This window comes from Pseudomassariella vexata (assembly GCF_002105095.1).
Source record: "Pseudomassariella vexata strain CBS 129021 chromosome Unknown BCR38scaffold_10, whole genome shotgun sequence".
Lineage (NCBI taxonomy): Eukaryota > Fungi > Ascomycota > Sordariomycetes > Amphisphaeriales > Pseudomassariaceae > Pseudomassariella > Pseudomassariella vexata.
In genome coordinates, this window is record NW_024467965.1 from 1888483 (window position 1) to 1916198 (window position 27716).

The 27716-nt window shown below is 50.4% G+C and overlaps 5 protein-coding genes across 5 annotated transcripts; 1 reads left to right on the forward strand and 4 right to left on the reverse strand.

Annotated features, from left to right (window-relative positions):
• Positions 1-840: 840 nt before the first annotated feature.
• On the forward strand, positions 841-1709 carry BCR38DRAFT_487463 (uncharacterized protein; the record flags this gene model as incomplete). Its single annotated transcript, XM_040864161.1, has 2 exons — positions 841-1411; positions 1471-1709. 2 exons carry the CDS (start codon positions 841-843, stop codon positions 1707-1709), a joined length of 810 nt encoding a protein of 269 aa, XP_040713800.1.
• Positions 1710-3982: 2273 nt separating this feature from the next.
• On the reverse strand, positions 3983-6148 carry BCR38DRAFT_348331 (uncharacterized protein; the record flags this gene model as incomplete). Its single annotated transcript, XM_040856411.1, has 3 exons — positions 3983-4644; positions 4717-5109; positions 5263-6148. 3 exons carry the CDS (start codon positions 6146-6148, stop codon positions 3983-3985), a joined length of 1941 nt encoding a protein of 646 aa, XP_040713801.1.
• Positions 6149-7615: 1467 nt separating this feature from the next.
• On the reverse strand, positions 7616-8542 carry BCR38DRAFT_38827 (uncharacterized protein). The gene has a single exon (XM_040857525.1). It carries the CDS (start codon positions 8336-8338, stop codon positions 7766-7768), a length of 573 nt encoding a protein of 190 aa, XP_040713802.1. The 5' UTR covers positions 8339-8542; the 3' UTR covers positions 7616-7765.
• Positions 8543-8554: 12 nt separating this feature from the next.
• BCR38DRAFT_38843 (uncharacterized protein) lies at positions 8555-8983 on the reverse strand. The gene has a single exon (XM_040857528.1). The coding sequence runs from the start codon at positions 8902-8904 to the stop codon at positions 8665-8667; it is 240 nt and encodes a 79-aa protein (XP_040713803.1). The 5' UTR covers positions 8905-8983; the 3' UTR covers positions 8555-8664.
• BCR38DRAFT_526047 (amino acid adenylation domain-containing protein) lies at positions 8638-24290 on the reverse strand. Its single transcript, XM_040865339.1, has 4 exons — positions 23058-24290; positions 17652-23000; positions 9192-17601; positions 8638-9132 (listed from the first exon to the last, which is right to left on the reverse strand). The coding sequence occupies exons 1-4, from the start codon at positions 24068-24070 to the stop codon at positions 8998-9000; spliced, it is 14907 nt and encodes a 4968-aa protein (XP_040713804.1). The 5' UTR covers positions 24071-24290; the 3' UTR covers positions 8638-8997.
• Positions 24291-27716: the final 3426 nt, after the last annotated feature.

A 27716-nucleotide genomic window follows, 5' to 3' on the forward strand; every position in this document is an offset into this window, starting at 1 on the left:
CTGAGCCATCCATGGTGTTGCGTACTTAAGTTGAAACAACGCAAGTTTGAAACAACTATCAATAATAGACTTATGAGCAGAGAACAAACAATAAGTGGGTCGAGCGACGCCCCAAACCGGGCACTAAGCGCCGATGCACTACCCACATCACTCGCAGCCTCAAATTCGAGGCGCTGCAGCTTACGACGACATCTGGCCCGGTGGGGTTCCAGCCGTCAACACCCACGTCTGCAGTCATTAGCGGCAAGCTCTATACCCAGGATCTACCGAAAACGCGAGTGAACTGTGCGCTTCACCAATCACTTGGCTTACCGGGTCAGATGGGCTGGGAGCACTGGCAAACAAAACAACCCGTCAAGACATGGGTCTTTATTCCAGGAGGACTCGTCAGCAGAGGATACCATTCATCTATCTCTAGCCGGCAACTCCAGAAATACCCGTTGGCCAAAGCCATGCCAGGAACTAGCTTCATGTCAAACTCCGTTTGCTGGACCTGCTGGGTACGCTACGGGAAAATGTCATGGTGCTATGGAGGTCGAACCGGTATTGCCAGATGGTTCTAAGGTGGGATCATCAAGTCGGCCTGGTCCATGGACGACATCTCTATATAAGTGCCAGTTGCTCTCCCGACTGGCCTCAATAGTCTTTTTCTCTCCATCAAGCAATTGAGCCTCTCACCTTCACTCTCTTCACATTCTTTACATTTCTTGTACACATTACAAGTCAGAGACTTTTCAGCTTGCTGAATACTTTCATTCACATCATCACGCAGGCGATTAGATCCCTTTTATCTGTCTCAAGCACCTATACAGCTCTCCATTCAAACATCCTACCATCAAAATGAAGGCCAACTTTTTCACCCTCTCCCTCCTCCTCGGAGCCTCTCCTTTGGTCATTGCCCAGGATATCCCGACCACCCTCGCCACCATGGTCCGTCCTTCCGGAGCTGATGGCAAGGGCAAGCCGTCCGGTGTCTTCTCCGGGCCTCCTTCCTCCGGCTCCGGATTCCCCACTGGTGGATTCGGTGGGTTTGGTGGACACGGACACGGAGGACCTTCTGGATTCCCCCAAGGTTCTGAGTTCCCTCACCCTACTGGAGGTCAACACGGTGGCCACCGCCCCAGTGGTGTGCCTTCCGGTTTCCCCTCCGGTGTTCCCTCTGGTTTCCCCTCCGGCTCGGGTTTCCCCGCCCCCACTGGCTCCGCTGGTGGCCCTGAACCGACTGGCCAGGCCTTCGCCAAGCGCCAGGAGTCTGGATATCCTTCGGGAACTCAGGGTGGCTTCCCCTCTGGTACTCAAGGTGGATCTCGCCCAACTGGTGGCTTCGGCGGCCACCACGGTGGCCATGGCGGCGCGAGTGGCGCCCCCTCCGGCTTCCCATCGGGCACTGCCTCTGGTGCTAAACCCACTGGTATGTAATATCCGTCGATCCTCATTAAAGGGAACAGTCACTGACTCAATTTATCATAGGCAACTTCGGCGCTGATAGCTTTGGCAGTGAAGGGTCAAGCAACGGCGCTCCCTCGGGCGCCCCCAGCGGTGGTTTTGGTAGTGCTTCCCCCAGCGCCAGCGGCTTCCCCCAGGGCGGTAACGGTGGCTCTTTCCCCAGCGGTGCTCCCCAGGGCGGCAAGGGTGGCCAGCACTCCGGTGCCCCCTCTGGCACCCAGGCTGGTCCCCAGCCCACTGGATCTTTCGGTGGTCAGCAATAAGCGATAGTTGTGGGGTGATAGAGGAGGAGGAGCTTCTCCCTTGGAGTGGGACAGCTCGCATTTGATTCTTGATCCACTTGGTTCGAGCGAGCAGTCGTGTAGAACTGGTGCTATTCCTGTATATTCATTTTTTCTTCCTAGGGAGACTTCAAAAACTTGCCTGCGAGGTACAAACACATCACTTATCTCCTTAGTTCGTGAATGATTGAGTGACGTCCCTTGTCCAACATCTCTGATGGGAGATATGTACGTCCAGTGCGACTGTTCCTTGTACTTGGGTCTGCTGCTTCATCCTCGCATCGCCCGCCTTGGTTACCTCATGTGCAGTAATCTTCCGTGTTAGATGTAAACTCCCTTCATGGTATTGATATATTGCAGGTTCCATGGTTTCAAATACTCCTCACAGGCTCCACATTATGATCAGCAATGGTCTAATGTCTTGTAAAGAAGTGATACCGTCTCACCCCAGCCGTGCATGCCCACATGTCTAGACTGGCTAGCTGCCATCTACCAGACTTATATAGCCAGTTAATTTGACGTAGATATGGATTTAGAGCCTCCTATTCTTATAAAGCAAATTTTATACAGACGGTTTGTGTGCCACCCCAGATTATTGATTTTGTGCAGCCTAACTACCTCCGCATCTATCTATACTGGCCGGGTATTAGTAATTGCACCCCACCACTAAACTCACTACATAATCGGCTTCTCATAGTTTGTGCCAAATAGCCTTCGAACTTGATTGTATTCTTCGCAAAGCCGTGGCCTCGACAGGTAGTAAATGAGTGGCCTTCGTGGAAATCTACATCATGGGCGTGTGGCTTGAGGTCATTTAGGCAAGTCACAACTATGATGGTCGACGGGATTGTGAGGAAGTATAGGAATGGCACCTGGAGCTGGAGTCAGATGCTTTGTCAAATGAATTCGACCAGAGCTCTCGTATTTTAGCTTGATGGCTCTAAGTTACAGAGGACGATGTAGGATAGAGGCTTAGTCGCTAACTCAATGCGCTAAAGAGGCGCTAAACATAACTAAGTTCTATTTCGAAACCAGGTATGGGAGATGGGCAGGTACGGCCAAGTGTAGGGCTACAAAAACCCCGCCTCAAACTAGAAGTAACTATTATAGAAAGAAGGAAAAAACCATCTTTTTTGGCCTTCATATAAATCTATGGGCAAGTGTGGCCGCAGATATAGAGGCGTACAAGTCGCCCAGGCACGAATTATGTATTTGAGTGCAGGCATATTTGCATTCCGTCAGCTTTATCCATGATATATGACCTTGATTTTCTTATTCAGCCATTTATTCTACGTAGCCGCTGTGAAAGACTATGCTGTGATGCGAGCGGCAAATACTACACCTACCGAGCCCGAAAATCGGCGTGCTAAGAAAACAAGAAGCAAAGAGTTAAGGTAATGCCTTGTTGACGCAAGTTTATACGTTACAGATCAGGATTCGGTTTATATGAAGGAACCGTATTAGCGACTTGCTTATATGCCACCCAAGATCTTCATCATCTTCGTCATCCTCGTCATCCTCGTCACCATCAACACTGTCTTAGAATCCTACATACACGCATCATGGTAGTCTTGTGCTTCAATTACGTCCAATGCACGGAGAATCTGACGGCTCGGGGAGACAAAAATTAAATCCATAAAATCATAACTTAGTCACGCAAAGCCGCTTAGGTATGGCAAAGCTGAAATGTTAAAGTGTTACCTCTATGGTGGAGCGGTGGACATTGTTTGAACTGGCCCGGTCTATCTGGCTTGATGGTGTACCCAAACTTCGACTTGACACATGAAACACATTAACCACGATGTCTTCTCTCCTCCGGTGTGCCTCTGGACGGCTACGCCGACATCTCGCCCCGGTCCTCTGGTCATTCACCAGTCCCGACTTTCAACGCATCGACCCGGCTCGGAAGATCGAAGAGTAAACAACCCTGGCTACAAAGCAGCGCGATACTAGCCGATTACTCGACCAAGTCTTCAACTCGCACTACCGGGTCGTCAGTACGTTGGGCTTCGGCGCGTCCTCAACTGTCTGGCTAGCCCGTGTGACATCCTCAGTCACAGAAGCTACGCCGCACTCATGACACGAGAAATACACTGAATGGAAAAACTTCAAGCACTGGGGGGTCAAATTGCTCGACGATTGACTACTTCTACGTAATTAAGTACATACATTTACACGAAACAATTATGACTCACGAAAGAGCGGATTTTCGGGTATCAGCAACAAAGCAAGCATAACAACATCCCTATCATATCTCATCCACCTCTACGCATGACCGAATATGACTTCTCGATAGAATTCTTCGATGGAATTTTCTTCTCATCGGCCAGAACTTTCTTGTCGCTGTGGCCCAGGTCGCTCTCAGCATCCGAATCCCGCTTCATGTCAGAGAAGTCGGTGTTGATGACGAACTCTTCCTGATCGATGTGTCTGAAGGTGAAATAGAAGATGACGCAGAGCACCGCGCCCGCAATGGTGCAACCACCAAAGACCCACACTAGGTAGGGGTCCTGGATAGCGTTACTGCAGGCGAGACCGATGGCGGCAGAAATGGCAGTGGTGAAGAGGTTGATGGAAGCGACGAGACCCTTCATGTTCTTGGGTGAACGTGAGTAGGCAATGCCGTAGGCAGTGACGTTGACGAAGATTTCGGCGATGGCGGTGAGGATGACGGGGATGGAGTAGAGACTAATGCTGACGGTAGACAGGGACGGCGAGCCCTCGGGCACGATTTCGGCGCACGTCGTGGCGTTGTAGCCGCAGGGTGACGTCTGGTAGACCTTGTACTGCAGCACCGAGTAGCCAATGGAACCGATGGTACACAGTGCGAAACCGAAGGTCATGCGAGAGATGGGGCCCCATTTGATGCCCATCTTGCGCAGGAAAGGGTACATGATGTGGTTCATGAAAGGGACCACTGCATCGGTTGTTAGTGGCATCGCTCACAATATTCGGTACGCTCGAAGCCAAAGTGAACGGTTTGACTTACTGACGACGATAGAGACAGAGTTCAAGTTGTCGAGCAAATCGTTGGGCAGCCCCTCGTTCTTCATACCCGCCGTCAACGCATTGGCTGCTGCGCCCAAGCCACCGTCATTAATGTTGAAAATGGGCTGGAACATGAAGATACCACAGGCCTGGAATGTACGGCGTACGTCATCGACGAACTGATCATCGTAATTATAGGTCTTGGTGCTACCGGCGGCCTTGCGAACACTGGGCAGACCAAGCTCCCAAAACCCCTCACGTCCGATTTTCTTTAGCCCGCCGTGCGCAAAGATGTCGCCCAGTACCTTGAAGACATTGCCGAGATCGGAGCCACCGGGCGGCTGCTTCACCAGGCGCGGGTTGAGGAACCACAGTAGAGGGGGCAGTAACAAATCTGCAACAACGTGAGTCAGTATTGGTCATTTACGGATATCCAAGTGATAACTTGGCCATGCTAAGTCGCATCTCACGAGCAAAAAGAGCTCAGACACCTTTTGCTTGGAGATAGACCGAAAAGGCGAAGGAATAAAGTCTCGAAGTTACGTACACAATATCGTCGGGATCAGGTAGGCAGCCCAGTAGCCAACCAGCTTGGCGAGGTAGGAGGTGGCAATGCCAGTGCAGGCGCCAATATTGATGAGGAGGTAGAACCACAACATGACGGAGTTGATGGATTCCTCGGGGTCGACGATGACCTTCTCGCCGTTCGCCTCGGTCACAACGTGGGCGACCTTGTGGGGCGACTGGTCCATAATGGTGGGCGAAATGTTGGGCTTGAACTGGGCGGCGCCAATGGACAGCATGTACAGCGACAGCGCAAAGGGGCCGATGGCGTTGCCCGACATGAGAACCGAGGGGATAGCAGAGATGATCATGATGATGTGAGCCACACCGCAGACGGCCACGCCCCAGCAGATCATCTTGAACCGTCCGTACTTGGTATCGGCGAGCCAGCCAAAGTACACGGGCAATGCATACGCCAGAAACTTGAAAGCCTCGGTCATGGCCGTCGCCGTGACGGCTCCACGGCCGAGCGCACCAGCCGTGTACTCCGAGCCAGGCTTGGTGGCGCCCGACCCGTTGCCGTCAGGGGGCAGCGGCGCGCGGATGAAGTTCTTGTAAACCTGGTTGCAACCATAGTAGGACGCTCGCTCGGCGAACTCGACGGCGCAGAGGTAGTAGCAGGAAGCAGGCATCTTGCCCGCCACGCGACGAAGCGTGTTACGCTCTTCCTCGGTGGGCAACACGAGCCCATGGAAGTTGGCATGTTCATCCTCACCACTCGGCTGAAACGATTGCAAATCGGCCGCCGCGATGGCCTTGGCAGCTGTTTCGTCATATGACTGCCGGTGTTTGTCGCCCACATTGCCGACCGAAGCCGGCACAGTTGCGATAGCGGAAGCCGTGTCTAAGGCAGCATGGTCAGTATACATTCCAGTTTTAAGGTGTTGGTCCACGCAACATCATGTGGGAAGAGACATACCGGCCATGATGATGACTACTAGCTCTTTCCGAAGCTGAAGTGATGCTCTTGACGAACTACGAGACAACCCTCAGGTCTTTAGACGATTCCCAGATACGTTATGAAACGGGCCGGGAGGGTTTGACGTGCGACAACAGACACGAGTCGCGCAGGAAGGACGCCGAGCATCAATTAAGTAGTCAACCTTATATCGCCTCTCACGTTACATCGCCGTCAGCACTGGCCAGGGATCGAATGTTCACACCTTGGCGATAAGACTTCGCAGCTATATGAAACTTACTGCGATCCCAGGACCCAGCTCCTCGGAACCGTCTACTGTACGCAGCTTTGCAATATCCGAAGTCTGGGCACTGCCGGGGTGGGGTGCTTCGGAGCCTATCTGGCGATAAATCATGTTCCATGTTGCATACCGGCAGGGTAGCTGCCTTTTCCGTGCAATAACTGCTAGTAGCTGCACGATACCTCGTTGCAACAGTTAGATGGTTGATAGTATTTCCCAGCCCTTGGCGGCACTGACTGCCAACCAGCTCCCCTGCTGAAAAACAAGACATACCCTATCCCGTTATCTCTGCCAAGATTGCCAAGCTGCCGAGTCGCTCGGGCAGCATTCCGGATGTGGCTAAAGCCAAGGAATCGTCACGGAAGGTCAAAGCTTGGATAAGCTTCGTTAATATTGTCAAGATAGTGATTTCGAGGCCGACGATGTCCATTGGCCGGAACAAGTAAGTCGGGGGTATCGCACAATGGGAAAAACTACAGTTGGAACAGGTTGCGAGATACAGTGACTAATTGGTCGATTATCGCAGCATTCCGGCTGCCTAAATGAGTTGGAAGTCATTCCTTCCAGAATAGGGCCTTCATAGGGGATGGTAGCTCGACATCTAACGTGATAAGCGCAACGGATTGTGTCATGGCCAATTGGAAGGATTCCACTTCGTTTGCCTGAATCGTGCTTGGAAAATGAGATGATTGGGACCGCCGGCTAATATGTCCAGGTTATCTAAGGTGACGCAAGTACGACGTTGGGCCGATAGGGAGTCGTCCTATTAATAATTGTGCGTAGCTCGCCCATCGAATTAGAGAAAAGCGTGTGCGGATCCATATGTACGTGTTTTGCTAGTTTGAGAATACTATGCAAGGATACCCGTTGCCAGTCGACTATGATTCGGCTTGGAAGCAGAATCCTGACGAGTCCCCAGACTTCAATGCCTCCTTTCACTAGAACTCCATACGATATAATTGTCGCATTCGCGCCTTTCGGCTGCATATTCTTGCCATCTTGTTTCACTCCAGGATTGATCTTACCCAGCCAGTCACCGACAAGCTTACATTCCCCCAACTTCTCTATGTAGCAGCAGCTAAAATCGGAGCTCGCGCATCCCGGACTAGCTCAGCAACTAATTCTGGTGATGATGGCCTTCAGGCGACTCTGGCCTATCTGCAGGTTGCTACGCGGTTGGAAATGGAAACGAGCCGCAGGGGTTTGTAGCAGCTCCAGAGTCCAGCGCCACAGCGATGCGGCCAGGCACTTGAGATCTGCGTCCAAGTGAGAATAGGCCTTGAAGCATCAACGCAGCTCAGGACAATGCTCGGCGGGCATGAAATCACGCCATTGGTGTTGAGGACCGCACCCACACTGTTGCGGATTATGGGCCCCAGCCCAGGAAGACACTAAGCTCAGCTTATAAGCCGCAGGAAAGCATCGCGTAGCGAAGCATGGTAGACGAGAAAGCCATGCCCGCAGATTCCCACAAAAAATTCCAACTATTCTTCCAGAAGTCGTCTGAGAGGGCAAGTGCCACGGAGGAACCATGATGCGTGTGCGAATGGGGGGTGGGGGGTTTATAGTATATGTGTTGGGAGGGAAAGCTGCATTGGTGTTACGAACCGTTGGCCCTGAACCAACATTACAGGCCCGTCGGCAGGCCAGGTGGATACAGACGCTAGGATCACGGAACCCCGCATCGGAGGAAGGAAAGGACCGATAGGTCACGTGACCTACAGGGGTGGATATGTTGGACAACCAACACATCCAAGTGGGGATCAGTGAAGGAGATATGGGTATATAAGGGACAGGACTCCCAGGCATTTTGTTACACGCAGAGGTTTGAAAGTTTGTGAGGTTGTAAAAGCATGACATTCTATCTAGTCCTATGGAGCACGAAGGTTGGACTTAGTCCCGAAGGGCTAAGTCACGTGGTAACCTTGGTGGTCTTGGCAAAGCCCACCAAAGTTGCCTAACACATTTCATAGATAGACAGTCTCTACTTCAGTGATCAATCTAAGCATCAATCTAACCCATTGGTGAGGTAAACTGCCTTGAAGACTCAATTCCCAGTTACCCTACTTGAATACTTCAGTTACCCAGAGCCCTATACTCCATACGTCAAACCCCGATATTATTGCTTGAGGACTCCGCAGCAGGACTTACTTACTAGCACAAACCCTTACAGACTCTTTAGTGGTTTACGCAGCTAGACTATTAGAGGTTTCGTTACATTTACTACAGCTAGTCCACTGATGGTGGATGGAACCTGAGCACCAAACCCTTAGCAACGGCCTATCCCCAAGATCTCTAGCCCGTCTACCCTTTCTCATGTGGAACCCTATTAGAAACACGGATTCCATCTCCAATATAGAAACCAGTAGACTAATAGCGACACTTGACCTCGATGGTAAAATAACTCTAACTAAGGGGCCTGTCATCCCATGGAATCAGGCACTGTTCCACTTTCATCCCAGTGTAGTGCCAGCGTAATATTGAAGAAAAATGCCATGTTGTTATAACTGGATAGAGTACTAAACAGCCGCTTCCAACTCCCGCACAATAAGTTCAATGACCACTACAGCTTCAGCCTGTGGAATCAATGACCCGGAACCAAACACTCCAACATCCAGGCTACTGGATATCGCAGCCTCGATATCAACTGCATCCTGTTGAAACTGTCAATACATGAAAGTTTCCGTAACATGAGCGGAATTACTTTACTTACCAGATAGATATCTCTCACACTGTTTGTTAGTACGTCTTGCGGCTCAGCAAGCTTGGCGCATTGTGTCATTGGGGGAGATCGACTCAATGAGAGATTCACACCATCTCCATCAACTGCTGCAGAGGGCTCACCTCCATCGCCACTCTGCCCCGGCAGACTGAGGAAATTAACAAACGACGAAATCTTCACACCGGTCCATTTCTCAATCTCCCATAACCCAACAGAAGCATTATCGAACGAGCTGATTTTGCCAACATCCCTCTGTATCTCCTTCGCTATGGAAATTAGGTCCTCATCTTGCTCGAATCGAACTCGAAGAGGCACTATGCTGAGAGTGGGCAAAGGCGCATTTTGCAATTCGTCGTGTAAGGAGACGCGATTGGAAAGATAGATGCCGAATACGATGTCGTGATGACTATTCTCAAGGGTAGGGCGTGCCGACTCGGTTGACTTGCTCACAAGGACCTTGGCGTAGGCGGCGAAGAAGAGAGCCTGTATGGTGATACCGTGTGTGGAAGCAGTTATCTTCAGCTTGTTGATATCATTCACAGCAGCGCTCTTGAACTTGACTGTACGGGTTTTTGGGCCTGGTGACGAACAAGCAGCTTGATTAAACCACGATACCAAAGAGATGCGAGCGCCATCGAGATATGATGTCCAAAATTGCTTTCTCTTTGTTCGTGTGCCGTCCTCGCAGTGCTTCAACACGAAGTAGCCCCAGAGGCTGTTGTTTGTAACTGCTTGCATCGAATAGTTTGACGCTGTATTGCCGCACAGCTCCTTGAAACTACTGATGAGCATCGGTAAACTCACACCATCGTAGAGTGCGTGGTGTATTTTGAGCTTGAACGAGACCAAACCATTGGCAGATTTGGAAGCTTCGAGAAGGACGAAAGGACTGCTAGAGGCCTTGAAATCCCAGACGTCAGGATTTTCATCATCCTCTCCACCCTGCTGCTTTTGGTCAGCCCTCGTGACAATTTGGACGAAAGGCACTGTGTGAGACCCCGTGGCTGCGAAGGTTGTCCTGAGGATGAGCATCTCATCAACCAGAGCAGACCAAGCTCTTTTCGCTGCATTCTTAGAGACATGACTTGGTAGTACGTTCTCGAATTGGTAGAAGAACAGTTCCCCTTCCGTGTTCTGCCACATGCTGAGCATATGAACTTGTACTGGTAGTGCTGGCAAAACCATCTCGACTGTCTCTTTGCTTAACCCAATCCCAGAGATAACTCCTGTAACATTAATGCCGAGGTCCTTCAACATCTTTTCAGCGCGATGGAATACGCCAGACTGTGAAATTACCTCAGCCGTTCTGGTTGGTTGAGTAGCCTGGATCTTGGATGTGATACCTCCAAGGGATCCACCTCTAACCAAGTCTCTGACTGAAATGACCATTCCCCGTTTCCGCAGCATGGCACTGACTTTGATGGCACTGATTGAGTCTAGGCCGAGGTGGTAAATCGACATACCCGGCCTGACATCTTTGGGGCAGACGCCAGCAACCTCGGCCAAGACCTCGACGATGACTATCGCCTCTTTCGACTGGCTCCAAGTCTCATCGCGACGAGGCAGGCTCTGCTGGCCCTCCGCCCCATTATTCTTGCTGGGGTGATTGAGCGAGAAGGGCGTCAATCCACAGACAGACACCTTCCCTCCCTGCTCTTCAAACCTGAGTACGTCCCTGCTGTCCTCATGAACAAGGAATTTCAAAACCCGATCCAAGTTTCCCATTATCTCCCCAGCCTGTTCGTGCGTAAGGAAAGACTCATCACACGCAACTCTCCACGCCAAACCCGCATCGAAAAGTTCCATTTCGACGCAGACAGGGTACTCGATCTCTGCCGCCGACTTCACAGATTTCCATAACCTTCCCTCTTTTACATGGTCTTCCTTCTCACCAGAACGACTCTGCATCGTAAATAGCGTATTGAACAATGCCCCCCCTACCCCAATTTTACCACCTTCACCGCATCCACCACCAGCAAGCTTCATCGCCATCCTCAGGGGAAAGCCCTGAAACTCATTGATATTCTTCAGGTTCTCCCAGATATACTCCAGATATTCTGTCGTGCTCCCATGAAGCACAACTCTCACAGGGACTGTGTTCATAGTCGGAAACATGAGCCCCTGTGCTTCATCCGTGTCTCGCCCCGAAAGCACGACGCCGAAGACGACATCTAGCGATTGGGAGACAGAGGCTAGTACTGCGGCCCAGCAGGATTGTCCTAGGGCTTGGGCCGTGATTCCATGGCGGGCGCAGAATTTCTTGATGATTGTGAGATCCACTTGCGACGAGAACTCCAACCTGTGTACCGTGCTCTTTGGTTGTTTGAGGGCTACGGCATTTGACCGAGAAGCGAGGAGAGTCGGAACAGTGCCCTGCAAGAACTCGCCCCAAAAGCTCTCGGCTTGCTCGCCGTGGCTGGCCAGTATAGCACCCAAGGTAGGTGCATATGAAAGGCGAGGATTATAGACTCCATCATACGCAGACAGCACATCCCGGTGGAACATGTCCAGAGATGCACCATCATAGAGTGCGTGCGCAATTGAGAAGACGAGATACGTCTTTTGACCGGCAACCGTGGCAAGTGTGAACTGTAATAGATGAGCTGTCCCCTTAGCTGCAGCAGCTTTCTGTCGTGTGTGTTCTATGACGTCGTCTAGCTGGTCCACGTTTCTGAGTGATCCAAATATATGGAATGAATCAATCTGCTTTCGTACGACTTGGCAGTATGCTGAGCCGATATTTGGGTCATCGACTTCCACGAATGTTGTTCGGAGGATGGGAGAGTTTGCGATAACCAATTCCAGTGCACCCTTCAACTTTTGAGTATCGGTGTCAGAAGAAAATTCGAGGATGTCGTGATTGAAGTATCTTTGAAAGTCTGAAAGAAGCATTTCAGCAACCATGGAGTCCTGGAGTGGTGTGGGTGGCAGAATGGCCTCAAACTGTTCCATGTTATGACCGGCTCTTTTAATGAAGGACTTGAGAACTGAGCTCTGCTCCTCAAGCTGCGCTATTTGCAAAGTCGAGCTTTTCTTGATAGCGATGCCATTATTATCGAAAGAAAGTATCCCATTAATCGTAGGCCGCTTCATGAGTTCACTCGTTTTTAGACTGAGTCCAATTCGCCGTAGTCGTGCGACAAGCTTGACGACATCGATGCTGTCCAAACCCAATTCAAACAGCGTGGTATTCCCCTTGACACTTTCGACAGGAACCTCGGCGAGCGCAGCAACCTCGTGACGCAGTTTTTGGGCTTGATCGGTCCAAATAATCGCACAATCCTGGGCATCCTGCAATGTTGCATGCGACTGGTTTAGGAGAACACGGGCAGTTGTCCCTGAACTACCCCTAGGGTCGGTTGAATCTTCAGTCAATATTGAGAGCTCACCACCTTCAGCAATTGATGACAGCGCCTGATCAAGCTCATCAAATAGCGAGCTAAGCGCGCCTTTAGTAGCGATATGAGGCTGAGCCACGAGGGTGATCTTCACCCGATTGGCGCTCTTCGCAGTTGCTTCAATCGCAAGGGGATAGTCGGATTGCGACGTCGAGGCAACTTCAGTCCACAACTCTTCCTCCCCACTCGATACCTCCTCGTGGCCAAAGGCAAATAGCGTGTCAAAAAGCGGCTGCCCATTTGTGCACCACTTTTGGATTTGGCGGAGAGGGGCATGGACAAATGATAGCACTGAGGCATTGAACTGGTGGGTCTCCTGGATCAAGTCCGACCACGTCGACGAGGGATTAGACTTTTTCACACGGAATGGAAGCGTGTTGAAAAGTGGTCCGATGGTGTTCTCAACCCCTTCAATCATCATCGATCTGCCTGAAAGCACAATGCCAATCGTTGGCCAAGCCGTGAAACGTTGTCGGAGCACCGCGATCCAGGCAGCCTGAAGTATGGCCTGCTGCGTGACGCTTAGTTCTCTCCTCTTTCGCTCAAGGCCTTCTATGTTGAGCTCTCTGGATAATACTACGTCTGGCCTGATCGTATCGGTCGGTATCTCAGTTTGACTGAGAAGATTTGACATTGGTTGAAATGTGAAGCCCTCAAACAACTGCGTCCAGAACGGCCTCGTACCGCTATAATCGCACAAGGGGCCATGCGGCAGTACATCAATGAAAGCTGGGCCCGAATCCGTAGTTTCTTGTCTGTAGACCGCTTTGACATTTTTAAGTACCAAATCGAAACTGCGCGCATCATAAAGGCCATGGAAGATGCGTATCACCAGCATCTGTTTGTCTCGATGTGCGATGCAGTCAACTTCCAGCGGTCTCTGAAAGTCACCGCTGTTAAATTGAACCCATTGGTCGTATCTATTTTCCAAGAAATGCGATAGGTTATTCGTCTCGACTTGAAACGCATTCCAGGCAAAAGATGGGTTCTTCAGGGCGACTTGAACGTATCCGTCAGCCGTTTGGAGAAACTTCGTCCTGAGAATCGAGTGGTCTTTGACTACAGCAAACCAGACGTCTTTCAATCGCTCCATGTCGACATTTGAGGCGATGTCGAATTGAAATACATTGAAATATGCCGCCTTTCCATCGGCGGTGGTTGATCTGGACAGCATACCCTCTTGCAGTGGTGTACAAGGCGCGATGTACTCCATCTCACCTCTATCCACTGCAAATGCGCGACACACTGCTCCAAGGTGGCGATGATAACACGCTAGGATCGACTGCTTGATCCGGAGAAATTGATTTACGACTCCATCGCTGAGCATCAACGAACTGCTAATGTCGGAGCTCTCGCGAAGAATGCCGGCCAACGCACTCAGTCGCGGGTTTCTCAAGATCGCGGATGGGTTAGAACGGCTGAACCCAGCAGCCTGTAGACATCTTGCCAGTTTAATGACCGAAATCGAGTCAATCCCGAGGTCAAAGATGGTATTGCCCTTCTTTATTTCGCTAGCTTCCGTTCCCGTGACCTCAGCCAGTACACGAGCTAGGTGCGGTTCGGTTCGTTCAAGTGGCTCGTTCGTGGAAGAAAGATGCGAGCTTAGTGTTCCCGGTAGAATATCGTTGAAAAGTTGTTTTAAGACGCTGGCTTGCGCTTTGTTGTTTGCAGATAGCGGGATGAATGGCACGGCCAAGACATACGTCGGCACCATGTATCCTGGAAGTTTGGCACCACAAGCCTCTCGTGCCTCTTCGCAGACTCGGACACTCTTCTGGTCGGTAAGAGCGACCAAATCCCGACTTCTATCCTGGTGTACCTCTGTGACGACGAACGAGACCAGCACATCTCGATCTTGATTACCATGCTTAGTCACGAGGGTGGCCACATCCACTATCTGTGCCACACCACTCCGAATTGTGTGGTTGATCTCTCCAATCTCCAGCCTCTGGCCCCTGAGTTTGACCTGATCATCCGCTCTGCCCAAGAAGTCAAAAGATCCATCATGCAGCACCCGCACTAGGTCACCTGTGCGATACACTTTCTCCCCATACCCACGCAGTGTCGGGAAGCGTTCGTGTGTGAGTTCATCTCTGTTAAGATACCCCTTGCCGACCAGCTTCCCCGAGATGCACAATTCACCCACCCCACCTCTCAGAACAGGCACATCGGTCCCCGGACGAAGGACATATGCCCCCACGTTCGGGAACTGCTTGCCGATGTTGCTGGATCTCCCAGTTCGCGGGACACGACAATACATTGTGACACCGATCGTGGCCTCGGTTGGACCGTACGCATTGTAGATAACCCCCTTTTCCCCCCACACATCCAGGATATCCTGTCTCAGTTGCTCGCCGCCTGTGATGAAGACGCCCTTGCATAGACTGGGGACATCGTCGGGATGCACCAATCTTGCCAGACTAGGCGTCAAGTCGATATGCGTTATGTCCAGGGTAGAGATTGTCGAGATCAAATCACTAAGAATTAGATCCCTTGGTGCTGCGACCACGGCAATACCCACAGACCACGACCAGTATTGCTCTAGAACCGATACGTCGAAGTGGAACGATGCGAACTGTAACCATCGAGATTCGGCATCCCAATACCCCGCGAAGAGGTGTTGAAAGGCGAGCATAGCTTGTACGCAGTTGTCGTGGGTGATGAGACACCCTTTGGGCGTGCCTGTCGTGCCACTCGTGTATAGGCAGTAGCAGGTGTCCTCGCCAGTGATTTCCCTCTGCAGTATAGGAGTGGTTGAAAGGTATGAGGAAAGGTGCCCAAGAGCTACTCTGAGAACCTGTATCGGATAATTGAATCCCAAGTCCTCTTCACCGTCGCCCTGTACAAGGAGCGCGGTCGCGCCTGAATCGCGCAATATGAACTCTTTTCTCGAAGCTGGCGCACTCGGGTCCAACGCCACGAAGGCGCATCCCGCTTTCAAAATTCCCAATATCGCCATGTATGCTTCTGGGCACTTGTCAAACAAAACGGCTACAGTGCCACCAGGCTTGATTCCATTGACAACGAGATAATTGGCAACTCTGTTACCACACTCGTTCAGGTCGCCGTAGGTCCACCGCCTTCTCGGGACATCCTCGTCCAGATCGCTCGCAAATTCCAGAGCTAGCTTGTCAGGGTGATTCAACGCGCTTTTCTCGACGAATTGATGCATTAGTCTCACCTCCGTAGGCAGCTTATCATGCTCAGCCGGGAGCAAGGAAAACAGCTCCGGCTTCAACGCGCCAAGACCATCTGCAACGCCATCGGGGTTGTTCAGAAGATGCATCAACATCGCATCGAATTGCTGCAGGACCAACTCAGCCTGCTCAGTGGGAAGAATATCGTCGTAGAAGACGAGGTTCATTCGCATCGTCTCGGAAGAGTGCTCCTCCACTTCAAGCGAAACGGGATACTCAACCACTGCCTTCTCAGTATCAATTATCCACGGCTGCATCTCCTTGTCCTCCGATGCGGCTTGCTGAAACACAAGGATCGTGTCGAATAGCAGGGCGTTCGGACTCCCAATCCACCTTTGAACATGCGAAAGCGGCGTGTGTTCATATCGGCGCAGACTGGCATTGTACCGCATCATGGACTGCAATAGCTTTTTGTTCGAGTCGATGTTCCGAGCCATGACGGGCAGGGTTGTGATGCGAGGAAACAAAGCTTCGTTCAGATGCTCACCCGAACGGCCAGAGAGTACGACACCAAATGTGACAGCGGCATCGCCATGATACGATGAGAGAACTCTGACCCAAGCCGCCTGCAGTACTGCCTGAAGAGTTGCATCAATTGTAGCGGCCTTTTCCCTTAAGGCATATGGGGACACCCGGAAGTCGTGGGAGACATGCATCTGCTGCCGCGTCTCGACGCGCAAAGGCGTCATGACAGGGAATGAATTGACCACAAGGTTAGCAGCCTTGTTCTTCCAGAATGTTTCAGCTTCGGTTCTCTCTGCAGCCATATGCCCGAAAATAGTCGACACAGCGACTTGAATGGGCTTGGTTGGGGGTAGCTCATTGCCTTGCAATAGCAGTGCAAGTTCATGCATAAGTATCTCCAAAGAATACGCATCGTAAAGTGCATGATGTATGGCCATGTGCATCTTGACAGATTCAGCGTCACTGACTAGCGCGAGTTGCCAAGGTGGCAACGACAGGTTCTCGAGTGCATGACGGGCACAACCCAACCGCCATTCATCCATGTTGAACACTTGTGAGTCGAGAACTTTGATTGGCGTGGCTATTTCGGTCTCGCTATACGTGAGAATGGCGAATGATGTGTCGGGGTGGCTGACAGACACGAATCCAGAACGAAGAATCTCATGTCTCGTTAATATTGCCGTCCAGGCTTCGAGTAATCGGTCTGCATCGATGCCCGCATTGACTGTCCAGCTGACAAAATTGAAATAGCTCTTCCCTTGAGACAGAATGAATTGGGATATCATTCCCTGCTGTAATGGTGTGCAGGGTAAAATGGTTACGGGTTGCGCTGGTAAGCTGGCAGCGCTCAACTCTCTTTTGACAATTTGACTGAAGAGATCAACATCATAATTTGGCAGAGGTTTGCTGTGATCAGAGTTTTGTATGCGTGACACAATTCCAGAACAAGTTGCGCTCTCTAACACATCGACCGCCGAGACCGTAAATCCCTCCTGGTTTAGGATATGCGCAATTTGAAATGCACTGATACTGTCTAAGCCTAGACGGTAGATCGACGTGTGTCTTCCGATCTTCGACTCGAGCACCCGGGACAATTTCGACACCACGGCACGGACTGTCAACTCTTCATCTGTCCATGGTTCCTCTGCTAGTAGTGTCGCTGTTGCTGGGGGTTGTTTGATCTGTTTTGGTGCCTGTGGTAGTTTCTGTAATGACTCCTTGAGATGCGCTGGTAAATTAGGGACCAGGTCGACCTCGGAAGATGGAAACTGGAGACAGGCGTTGAAAGCGTATATAAACAGATTGCATAGTAGCTGGGTCGTGCTCTCAGGAAATAAGTTGCTATTTTGCATTAGAATTTGTAAGTACTTGTACGCAAGGGGTCAACTTACACATCACGATGAACGATGACATCCAGCACATCTTTGGCCGTGGAAGGAAGCAACTCGCAGACGATGGGGACATCGACGTCGCCTCTCTCCATCTCCAAGGTCCAAATCGTTTCGTCGAGTGGTTTAGCCGGTGGTTGGAGTAGCAGTAGGGTGTCAAACAGCTTTTCGCCTTCGAGGCCCAATGAATTCTGAACTTTCCTTAGTGGCGTAAACTGGTACTTTAGCATAGTCGCGTCCAAGCTTTGGAGCCGCTTCATCAAATCGCGGTTTGATGTCAACCTGGACAGTTCAATTCTGACTGGGATAGTATTGAAACAAGGAGCAACAAGTCTGTCAATGTCATCCAACGCGATGGAACGACCACTGACGACGTTACCAAAGCAGACATCCTCGCAGTGAAGCGCGGCCGCCAAGGTGGCGGCCCATGCTGCTTGACAAGTCGACAGGAGCGAAACGCCGAGTTCACGTAGTCGGGCTTCGATAGCTTGGAGTGGCATCTGACATCGACCAGAAACCTGCGTTGACGCGCTGCTTGCTTCATCCTTCACACCATCGCTTGGTAGAAGAGCCAATGGGGAGAATGAGTCAAAGTGGACTTTCCAGAAATCATCCACGTCCGACGGCAGTGACAATGCTTTAAGGAAGGGCTCAAAGGAAGGGGGAGCCTGGAGCTTCTTGCCTGTTGCCAAACATTGGATCTCATCAAGCAGAATACCCATGGCGACGCCATCGTAAAGCGCATGGTGGCAGACGAAACTGAGATGCGACTCCGCTGCGTCTTGGTTGATCATGGCGATTGACATCGGTGGCTTGTATGAGTCAACTGCTGAGGGTGCCATTTTCAGGTGTTCATCCACAACTTGTTGAAGTCCTTGTTTCGGAGACAAGGTGTCATCGGTTGAAAGAATATTAAATTCCGTCATATCTGCTTGAGCAGGCAGCACGACTTGCACGAATGGGAACTCCGGGTCTTCAGTGGCCGCAAAGCAAGTCCGCAGGATGGCATGTCTGTTGATCATCTCATTCCAGTAGTCCAAGATTTTCCGATTTTGAGAAGCCCTCTTAATCTTAAACAGAATTTGGTTACAATAGGAGTTTCCCTCCCCTGAAGAGGCGAGCATACCCTCCTGAAGAGGTGTGCAGGGCAGAATGGCCTCTACGCTGTCGATTCCCCAAGTTGTGAAGCGCGCGCGAATGCTCTTAGTCAACAAGCTTGGTAATAAGCCATAGTCGGTGGTCGCGACTGAAAGGGTAGTTTCCAGGGAATTGTTGGCAGGTACGATTGCAGTGGCAAACGACTGAGCGAGCCGGCCGATGCTGGGATTCTGTAGGATTTGGGACAGTGGTATCCTCGCTTTTAACCTCATTTGCAACTTCCTTGCTAACGGAATCGCTGAAATTGAGTCCAACCCAAGGGCCGCAAAAGAGCTCCAACGATTGATGGTGCTCCTATCCACACTGAGCGTCTCCACCAATGCGCCGACGATCTGAAGTTCTGTCTTGGTCCACTCTGTTGTATCTGCTCTAATATCAGCAGCGAAGCTGCATTGGCTCAACAAATCATCGGATAGTTCGATTGCTGTCTGACGGAGGCGTGCCGTGTCGATCTTACCAGACGAAGTCAGGGGCAAGCTAGCGATAGGAAACAAAAAGGAAGGGACCATGTAAGCCGGCAACGAACTTTGCAGGATCTGTGAAATCTCAGCATTCAGGCATTTGAGCTCTGAATTGAGAGCCAAGAATTTGAATGGTTGTCCCTCGTAGGTAGATGGCACGTAAAATAGTGCCAACTGCTGAGAAGTCTCGCCTCTGCGATTGAGAAGTCCGCATGCGCAAGCCCTCACTAAGCTCGAACCAAGAACTATGCCTTGGATCTCCTGAAGTTCAATTCGCTGGCCCCTCAACTTGACCTGTGTGTCGAGTCGTCCAAGAATAATTAAAGAGCCATCAGGGAGCATACGGCCCAGATCACCAGATCGATAAAGGCGACCGTACTGGGCGTGCTCAGAAAACTTGATCGCGGTGAGTTCTGGCATATTGAGGTAACCAGCTGCAACCTGGTCGCCTCCGAAACAGAGCTCGCCTATACATCCCAAAGGGACAAGTTCGTTCGAATTGGGGTTCATAACAAAGGATGAGGTGTTTTCAAACGACCAACCTAGATATTGTGATGAATCGCCTGGCGAAACCTTGCGCACTGTGCAAATATTTGTCGTCTCGGATGGGCCATAACCTTGGTAGAGAACCTTCGACCACTTCGCTAGAACCTCATCCGTCATTGCCTCCCCTGAAGTGACGAGGAACTCTACACCGGGGACGTGTTCCGGGTTGATTAGAGAAGCCACAGTAACAGTCATGCTGAGGTGTGTGACTTGAAACGATTGAATTGTCCTTTCCAGGTCCTCAAACAGGGTGTCATTCGTCGCGGCACATAAACACATGCCGTTGGCCCATGTGAAGAAGATCTCGAAAACCGAGACGTCGAAGGCCTGAGAGCAAGCTTGAAGCATTTTCGAATTGCTGTCATGTGGATAAATGCGTGTGAGAACCTCGATATTGCTGAGTAAGTTTTTGTTCGTGACAGATACACCCTTGGGAGTCCCCGTCGTCCCGCTTGTGTATATGATGTAGGCGAGTTGTGAGGGGTATCCGGGTATCCTGAGATTTGTGTCATTATAGGTTGAAATTGCAGGGTCATGAATATGGATCGTTCTGCAAGGAAATAGACCATCTTTGAACGGTTTGGAAGCATCGCCAATGATACAAAGTTGGGGCTGAGCTTGCTCCAGTATTAGATGTACCCGTTTGATAGGGGTGGACGGGAGGATTGGGAGATATCCGCAGCCCGTCTTAAGTATCCCCAGTATCCCGCAGTATAACAACAGGGACTTTTCCATGACTATAGAAACAATTCCACCCGGTTCGACTCCGCATGCTTGAAGATGTCTCGCGATCTGATTGGCAGTTTGGTTCAGTTCCGCGTAGGTCAACGTGCGAGTTTGCATCAACCCTTTCCCAACGGAATCAGCAAAGCAGAGAGCTATGGCATCCGGAGATTCTGTGACTGCCTTTTCTACCAACTCGGCGATGCTGGAGAGTGTTTCCACTGACTCTAGTCCAGATGTGTACGTAGACAGCAATTGCGACGGAAAAGACCCTTGTACTGAACTGATGGGTTCATTGAGATGCTCAGAAAAGTGATGCACCAGTTGATCAAAATGACGTGCGAAAGATTCGATCTGTGACTCATCGAATGCATCTGAATGCCACGTCCAGGTGGCAGCAAAGTGGTCGTCGCACGGTTCGATCTCAACAAGGAGCTTTGTCTCCAGTGAATCTTTATGCCAGATTTCTTTAACAACACCATGGCCCGCACCACGCTTTCGACTCGCCAGAGACTCTTGGTAGACAAAAAGTACATCGAATAGCTTGCTTGAGAGAGGCATTCCAGCGGCTCTTTTGATTCCTTCAAGCGGTAGAGGATCTTGTCGAATTATCTGGCGATTGATGGAATGTAGACAGTGAATCAGCTCGGAAATGGTGCGCGAGTCACTAATGTCAACTCTCACAGGTAGAGTTTGAATACAGGGCCCCATGACCCTTTCAATGTCTGATATTGGCAACGTGCGACCTGAAAACACAGATCCGAATGTGACGTCTTGAGTGCCTACCATGGCACCCCACAGCCATACAAGGCATGCTTGGAAAACGGCCTGCAAGCTAAAGCCGGATTGCAATGATATTTGTCGAATTGCATCTGGATTAACGGTGATCTTGTGAGCGGTTGTCAAAATCTCTGGTCGTGGAATTGCGACAGTCCTGAAGTTGGGCAGTGAGCTACCTGGGCTGCCTCTCAGGTATTCAGCCCAGAACTCCTTAGCACTGGCATGATCATTTCTCGTAGATATTGTGCCCAGATCCTTGCCAATATCCCGGAACTGAGGTCGATCCGGCGGTGCCTCTCCATGAGCTAGGATGGTAAGATCGTCCAGAAGCAAGTCAAAAGTCCAACCATCATAAAGAGCATGGTGTATCGTTATTCTAGAAATACTTGGGCCAGTTTCGTCGCCTTTAAGTATCTCGACATAGAAAGGGCGGCGGAGAAACACTTCGGCGTCCTGAGTGTTGACTGGGCTGAAATGGTCCACAATTGATATTTGTTCATCCGCAAGGCAATTCCAAACAATTTGAACAAAGGAACCATCGAGCTGAATGAAACCCGTTCTGAGTATTTCGTTCCGTTGTGTAGCCTCGATAATCCACGATCTGACATTAGACGGAGTGGGATTGGATGGGAACCGAACCTCCAACTGATTTATGTATAATCTGGAGTCTTTCAGCGTCTCCACGATCATAGAGGTCTGCAATGCGGTGCATTGAATGACGGCGTCTATTTCAGTTTCAAGTTTGCTGCATCCGGGATCTCCTCGTAGCAGTTCAAGTAGTTCGTTTGAGCCAGGTGCGTGATGGCCGTTGGTGAGGTGCAGGAGTGGGTCGTTATTCGTTTTCTTTTTCTGGATCAGCCTGTGGAGGTCAGATATCGTGCCCGCTTCTAGCACATCCACCGTGGTGATGCCTAGTCCTCTCTCGCGTAGTTGACAAGCGAATTCGATGGAATAAAGTGAATCAAGTCCTACTGAGGCCAACCTGGTTGAAGTTTGTACGTTTGCTTGCAGGATTTGGCTCGCAGTTTCGCACAACGATCGTTCCAGGTCGTCTCGATACTGAGTGTCGCTTTTGCTTGTTAGGTTGACTGATTTATAGCTTTCCTTAAGCCTAAGCCTGTCGATCTTCCCTGATGGTAACCTTGGGAAGTCTTCCATGACAATAATTTCTGTGGGTACCATGAAGGCAGACAGCCACTTTTTGCAGGTGGCTAGGATGACATCTTGCATGCCAGCAGGATCATCAACGGCTGCAAATGCTATCAGAACGTTGAACATGACGCATACGAACGCGGCGTGGCATCCTTGAGCCCGTAGCATCACGTTTTGTATCTCTCCGAGCTCGATGCGCTGGCCGTTTAATTTGATCTGTCCTTCAGCGACCCGTCCGAGACACTCAATTGTCCCATTAGGCATCATCCTCGCTTTATCGCCCGTCTTGTAGACTCGTCCGAAAGGCGTGTTGATAAATGCACTGGCAGTTTGCTCCGGGTTGTTGATATAACCGGTTGCCAATTGGTGGCCGCCCACTGCAAGTTCCCCAATTTGGCCAATGGGCAGTATACTGAATGGTTTCGGATCTGCAGGGTCCACTGGCAGACCGATTACAAATGCCGAAACTGTATCCAGTGGAAAGCCGATACAGCTTGGTGAAGCTTCGGCGCTAAATGCAGACTGTAGTGTGCTGTAGTGTAGTATAATCAGCTGTAGTTCTGCGAACTGGGCAACTTGTGAGTTTTACCAGTGAATCGCTGCTTCAGTAGGCCCGTACATGCCCCAAAGCATGCTAGCTCGCTTCGGATCACCTCCAAATTCGCTAACAACCGGTTGGGTCAACATTTCGCCAATGGTCAGAATCAGCTTCAGATTTGGGGCGTTACTCCTGCTCTTTAGGAGACTGCCAGCCACAGACGGCGTCAGCTCACATGCATCCACGTTCATCTTCCGCAAGACTCCTGGAAGATCTGTGAGCATGTCTGTCCTGTTGGAACACACCAAGGTGGCACCCCTTTTCAGGGGAAAGAATATCTCAAACACCGAGACATCAAAGGTAGGTGCAGCGAACTGGAGGAAGCGATTGAAGGCTGGAATGTGTCTGTCATGTGCTAACAAGCTTTGGGTTGCCGCGAGATGAGAGACGCCGACCCCCTTTGGTATGCCAGTCGACCCTGAGGTGTACATCACGTAGGCCAGGTCATCTTTGGCGGGGATTCTCGTCGGCAATTTCACCCCCTCGCTGAGGTCGTCAACGGATACTTCATGTTCGTCTCCAACGAGTAAGATATTGAGAGTGCTACCCTCCTTCGGTATCCTATCCACCAGCGAAGAACCGGCCAAAACCAGACTTGCGTTGATGTCGCCAAGAATGAACTTGATCCGGTCAGCTGGGGCATCGAGGTTCAGGGGGCAAAAGGCACCACCGGCCTTCAGGACAGCCAGCGTTGCGATGTAGAGCTCTGGGCTTTGGGATATCATAAGGGGGATAATAAGCTGGTCTCCGGGTCGTCTTTTGGGTAGTGTGGCCAATTCTTGGGAGATGCGGGCTGCGAGTGCATCTGAGGCCTCGTGTAACTCTGCGTATGAGAGAGAGACCGGCTTCCCATCTCGGGGTAGGAAGTCAATGGCGGGTCCATTATTGGTTGTCGTTCTTTGAACAAGCTCGTGCAGCAGGTTTGGACCATCGAGGAGGGTAGGCGTGGAATTGAGAACTGATAAACCCTCAAGCTCCTGTTCCGACATTGTGAGATGCGACATTCGAGCTTCAGACAAGGGCTCTGGCGGTCCTACTGCACTTGTTTTCCAAGTGCAAAACCTTGTCCTGGTGTCTGGGTGATATGGTTGTTGATATTCATCAGGTAACAATCCAAGTAGCCTCCGAGTAGACCAGCTGGGATTTGTCACCTGGTGAAGGTGATTGGATGACTGGGGGTCGGTAGTCGGGTCGCTGGATTCACAACGGGTCAAATGATGCAGGAGTTCCTGTGAGGAAGTGGAATACACCGTGTTGAGTCTGCGCCAATCACAGTTGCTGCGATTGTCAACGGTTTATTTGCGCGGAGGACGATTGGACCCAGAGTACCCCTCTAGGTCATTGAACAGCCTTGGCATGTGCGACTTACTTGCTTGCTGGTCGATTGCAGAATATATGCCCGACACCCTTCAGCTAAATGGATCTTGCATTGTAATCTCGGGCAGACTTTCAAGGTATGGTGGGCATCACGGCTGGTCGGATGCTCGTGGTGAGTTAGCGTTGTGTACGAACGGTTCATCAATGAAAGCCTGAGGGTGTTGCTTGAGTCGACTGCGAATGCTAGTTGGCCGTTCTGTATGCAAACCGCGGGATACTTACCGTAAGCAACTTTTGGAAGGCCCTTGAGCAACGATCCCCTTCGTCAGCAACAGCTGCTTGCTTTTTGAGGCAAGTGTTTCCGGCGCAGGGGTGGCAATGCGACTGTCAGGATGTTCAAATGACTCCTCAACATTACTCGCTCATAAGAGACCCAAAATTATTGGATTCAATGGACAACTCAGCACACTCAATCAGTTTAAAGTGAACGGACGCGCATGATGAGATCTCAGTTGTATTTCATTATCGGTGCATGATCCGTGTGAGGTAACTGCAGCCCACGAATGTGAGTGCAGTTTAGAGCAACGGAGAGGTTGTGTTCCGATAGCTGCAAGTTTTGCATGGATTTAACACTGGTTACATCATTGATTCGCTTATCGCGGGAGACCAGCTCAAAGGTGATAAAAACGCTTGCATGATATTTAGCGAAGCCAGCTATGGCCTATGAATAGGTTGAAGCCAATATTTACGTGTTACCGCAGGCACTAGATATTCAACCACTTCTGGCTTTTTTCTCTTTCGGGTTCATGCAAAGCTTACAGGGGGAACCACAAGGGGCGGCAGTCGCGGGCTGGCCTTCAAGTAACCAGTAAGTTGCTAGATAGCGTTGGTCATGCGAATAAACCCGTGCCAATATGCAAATATAAACCTAGCGTTCTGTTGGGCGCTAGGTGCTGCCAACAGATAGATATTTCGCTTTAAAACGTTACAAGTCATGAAGCGCATCGCAATCTCTAACTGTATTCTCACACCCGTCTTTTCCCTAGTCGACGGGCTAGTGGTCAAAGAGTGTAGCAGCCACTAGGGAAGGACCCAACTGAGCCTCATGCTCTCTGGGTTTGGAGATCAGCAGAAGAGCTTGGAACACCTGCGGGTCTTTCCATTCCAAGTTTCCCGACAAGAACCCACAACAGCACTACAACATCGTGATAATCCATTGCCACATGGTTGAAAACAATCACCATCGAGGTTTCTCAACATCAAACTGAACAAACACGCCAGGGAGCTTCTTCAGGTTTCCTACAAACTCCTTCATACCGCACCCAAAGATTCTAGATTGTCCCGAAGCTGAGGGACCTGATACGACTAATGGTCGGGTGATTATCCCGACCACTGGTCCTGATTGGGAAGTATAAGTGGGTCAAATTCCCGCGCTAATGTGAAAGAATAACATGATACATGAACGTGCTTAGGCACAATCATCTTCTCCATTTAGTAGCTTTCGTACAAGAGGGAAACTTGGTCTTCCCTTCTCCATTTAGTAGCTTTCGTACAAGAGGGAAACTTGGTCTTCCCCTCTCCATCACTATCTCCATCAGGAGTCCATCAGGAGTGCATCAGGAGTCTCGTGGGCCCCCTTTGAGCGCTATACAGGGGTTGGACCCGAAAAGCGGCCGACCGACCTACGTAGTACAGAGGTCCGACTGGCGAGGTGTGACCCAGCCCAATACCCTAGAACACCGTTAATTATCTACGACGTACCTAAATTAATATTACGCGATAGAATAAGCGGTCGACCTATTGTAACGAAACCTCTAATAGTCTAGCTGCGTAAACCACTAAAGAGTCTGTAAGGGTTTGTGCTAGTAAGTAAGTCCTGCTGCGGAGTCCTCAAGCAATAATATCGGGGTCTGACGTATGGAGTAGAGTGCTTTGGGTAACTGAAGTATTCAAGTAGGGTAATCGGGAATAGAGTCGTCAAGGCAGTTTGCCTCACCAATGGGTTAGATTGATGCTTAGATTGATCACTGAAGTAGAGACTGTCTATCTATGAAATGCCTGGGAGTCCTGTCCCTTATATATCCATCTCTCCTTCACTGATCTCGTTGGATCATTTGGATCGATCCATGATCCTCTCGAGCCAGGCTCGAACTGGATCTATCTCGATCCAATATATCCAGGTACATAGGTACCTAGTCACGTGACCTTCGTTCCGTCATTCTTCCGATGCGGGGTCCCGTGATCCTAGTGATGGTGTCCACTCTGGCCTGCCAACGGGCCTTCTTTGTTGGTTAGGAACGTGGTTCGTAACACCTATACGACACGTGACGAGACAGAGGCACTGCGAGTTCGAATCAAAGTTGCGACATCAGTCTATCTCTGTTGACGAATACTAAACTGTAGAAGAAAGAGAAAGGGTTCTAAGGACAGCTGCCCGTTCCTCTGTTATAAGGAGGAGGACGGACGCCTACGGGTGGGACACGCGTACTTAGGTGTCACTGTTCCTCGTCCAAGGGCTAGGCATAGTGACCGGTGTCACACGACACGATAGCCACGCTAATTCCATAAAAAACCGAATTAGAAGAGGAGGCTATTCTTAAGTATATTGTAGATGTAGACTTAAAATAGGATATAGAAAATACAGCGAATCTCGTACTTACGGAGCGCAGCGCGCGATATATCGGTAATTACTAAACTTGAAATTTTATATAACGGTAAGTAGAGCTTAAAACGCGTTTTAATCCCTTGTATAACTACTAGAGGGCCTTATACGAACACCATAGATATAGTACAGGAAAGAAGTACTCGAAATTTTATAAAGATCTACATACATCACTCTGTGGCTACGTCATCGCCAAGCTCTGTGATAACTACAGCGAGTCCTCCTTCCTAGTTTGGTTTAATGACTTACTACTCACTGGTCGCCTAGTAATTATGGGACACCGTCTCCCTAGAAAAGCCAATCTTCACGCAAGTCCCGGGGCTCCGATTTCCGTCCCGCCATCCTGGTCAGCCAAGCCGGCCGACGCGCTACTCGGGGCTTGACGCCATCCGAATTGATCTTATCTGATCATCTGATAATTGTTGGCACATCCAATGGCGGTCTTCCATGTGGAATAGCTACATGCCTTTAATTTATCAGAAAATTTTCTTGCATATGGGATCCACGACAAAATTCTTTTGTGGTGTCATCGGATGACTCAATTGGGCAAGTGGCTGTGTGCGTTTCATGCGCTTATTTCGGCGACGGTTCAAGACGGGAAAGGATGCCCCATTGATTGCCCAGCGGTGCAGATGCCCTTGAGGGCGGTACGAGATTGGCCATATGTGGCT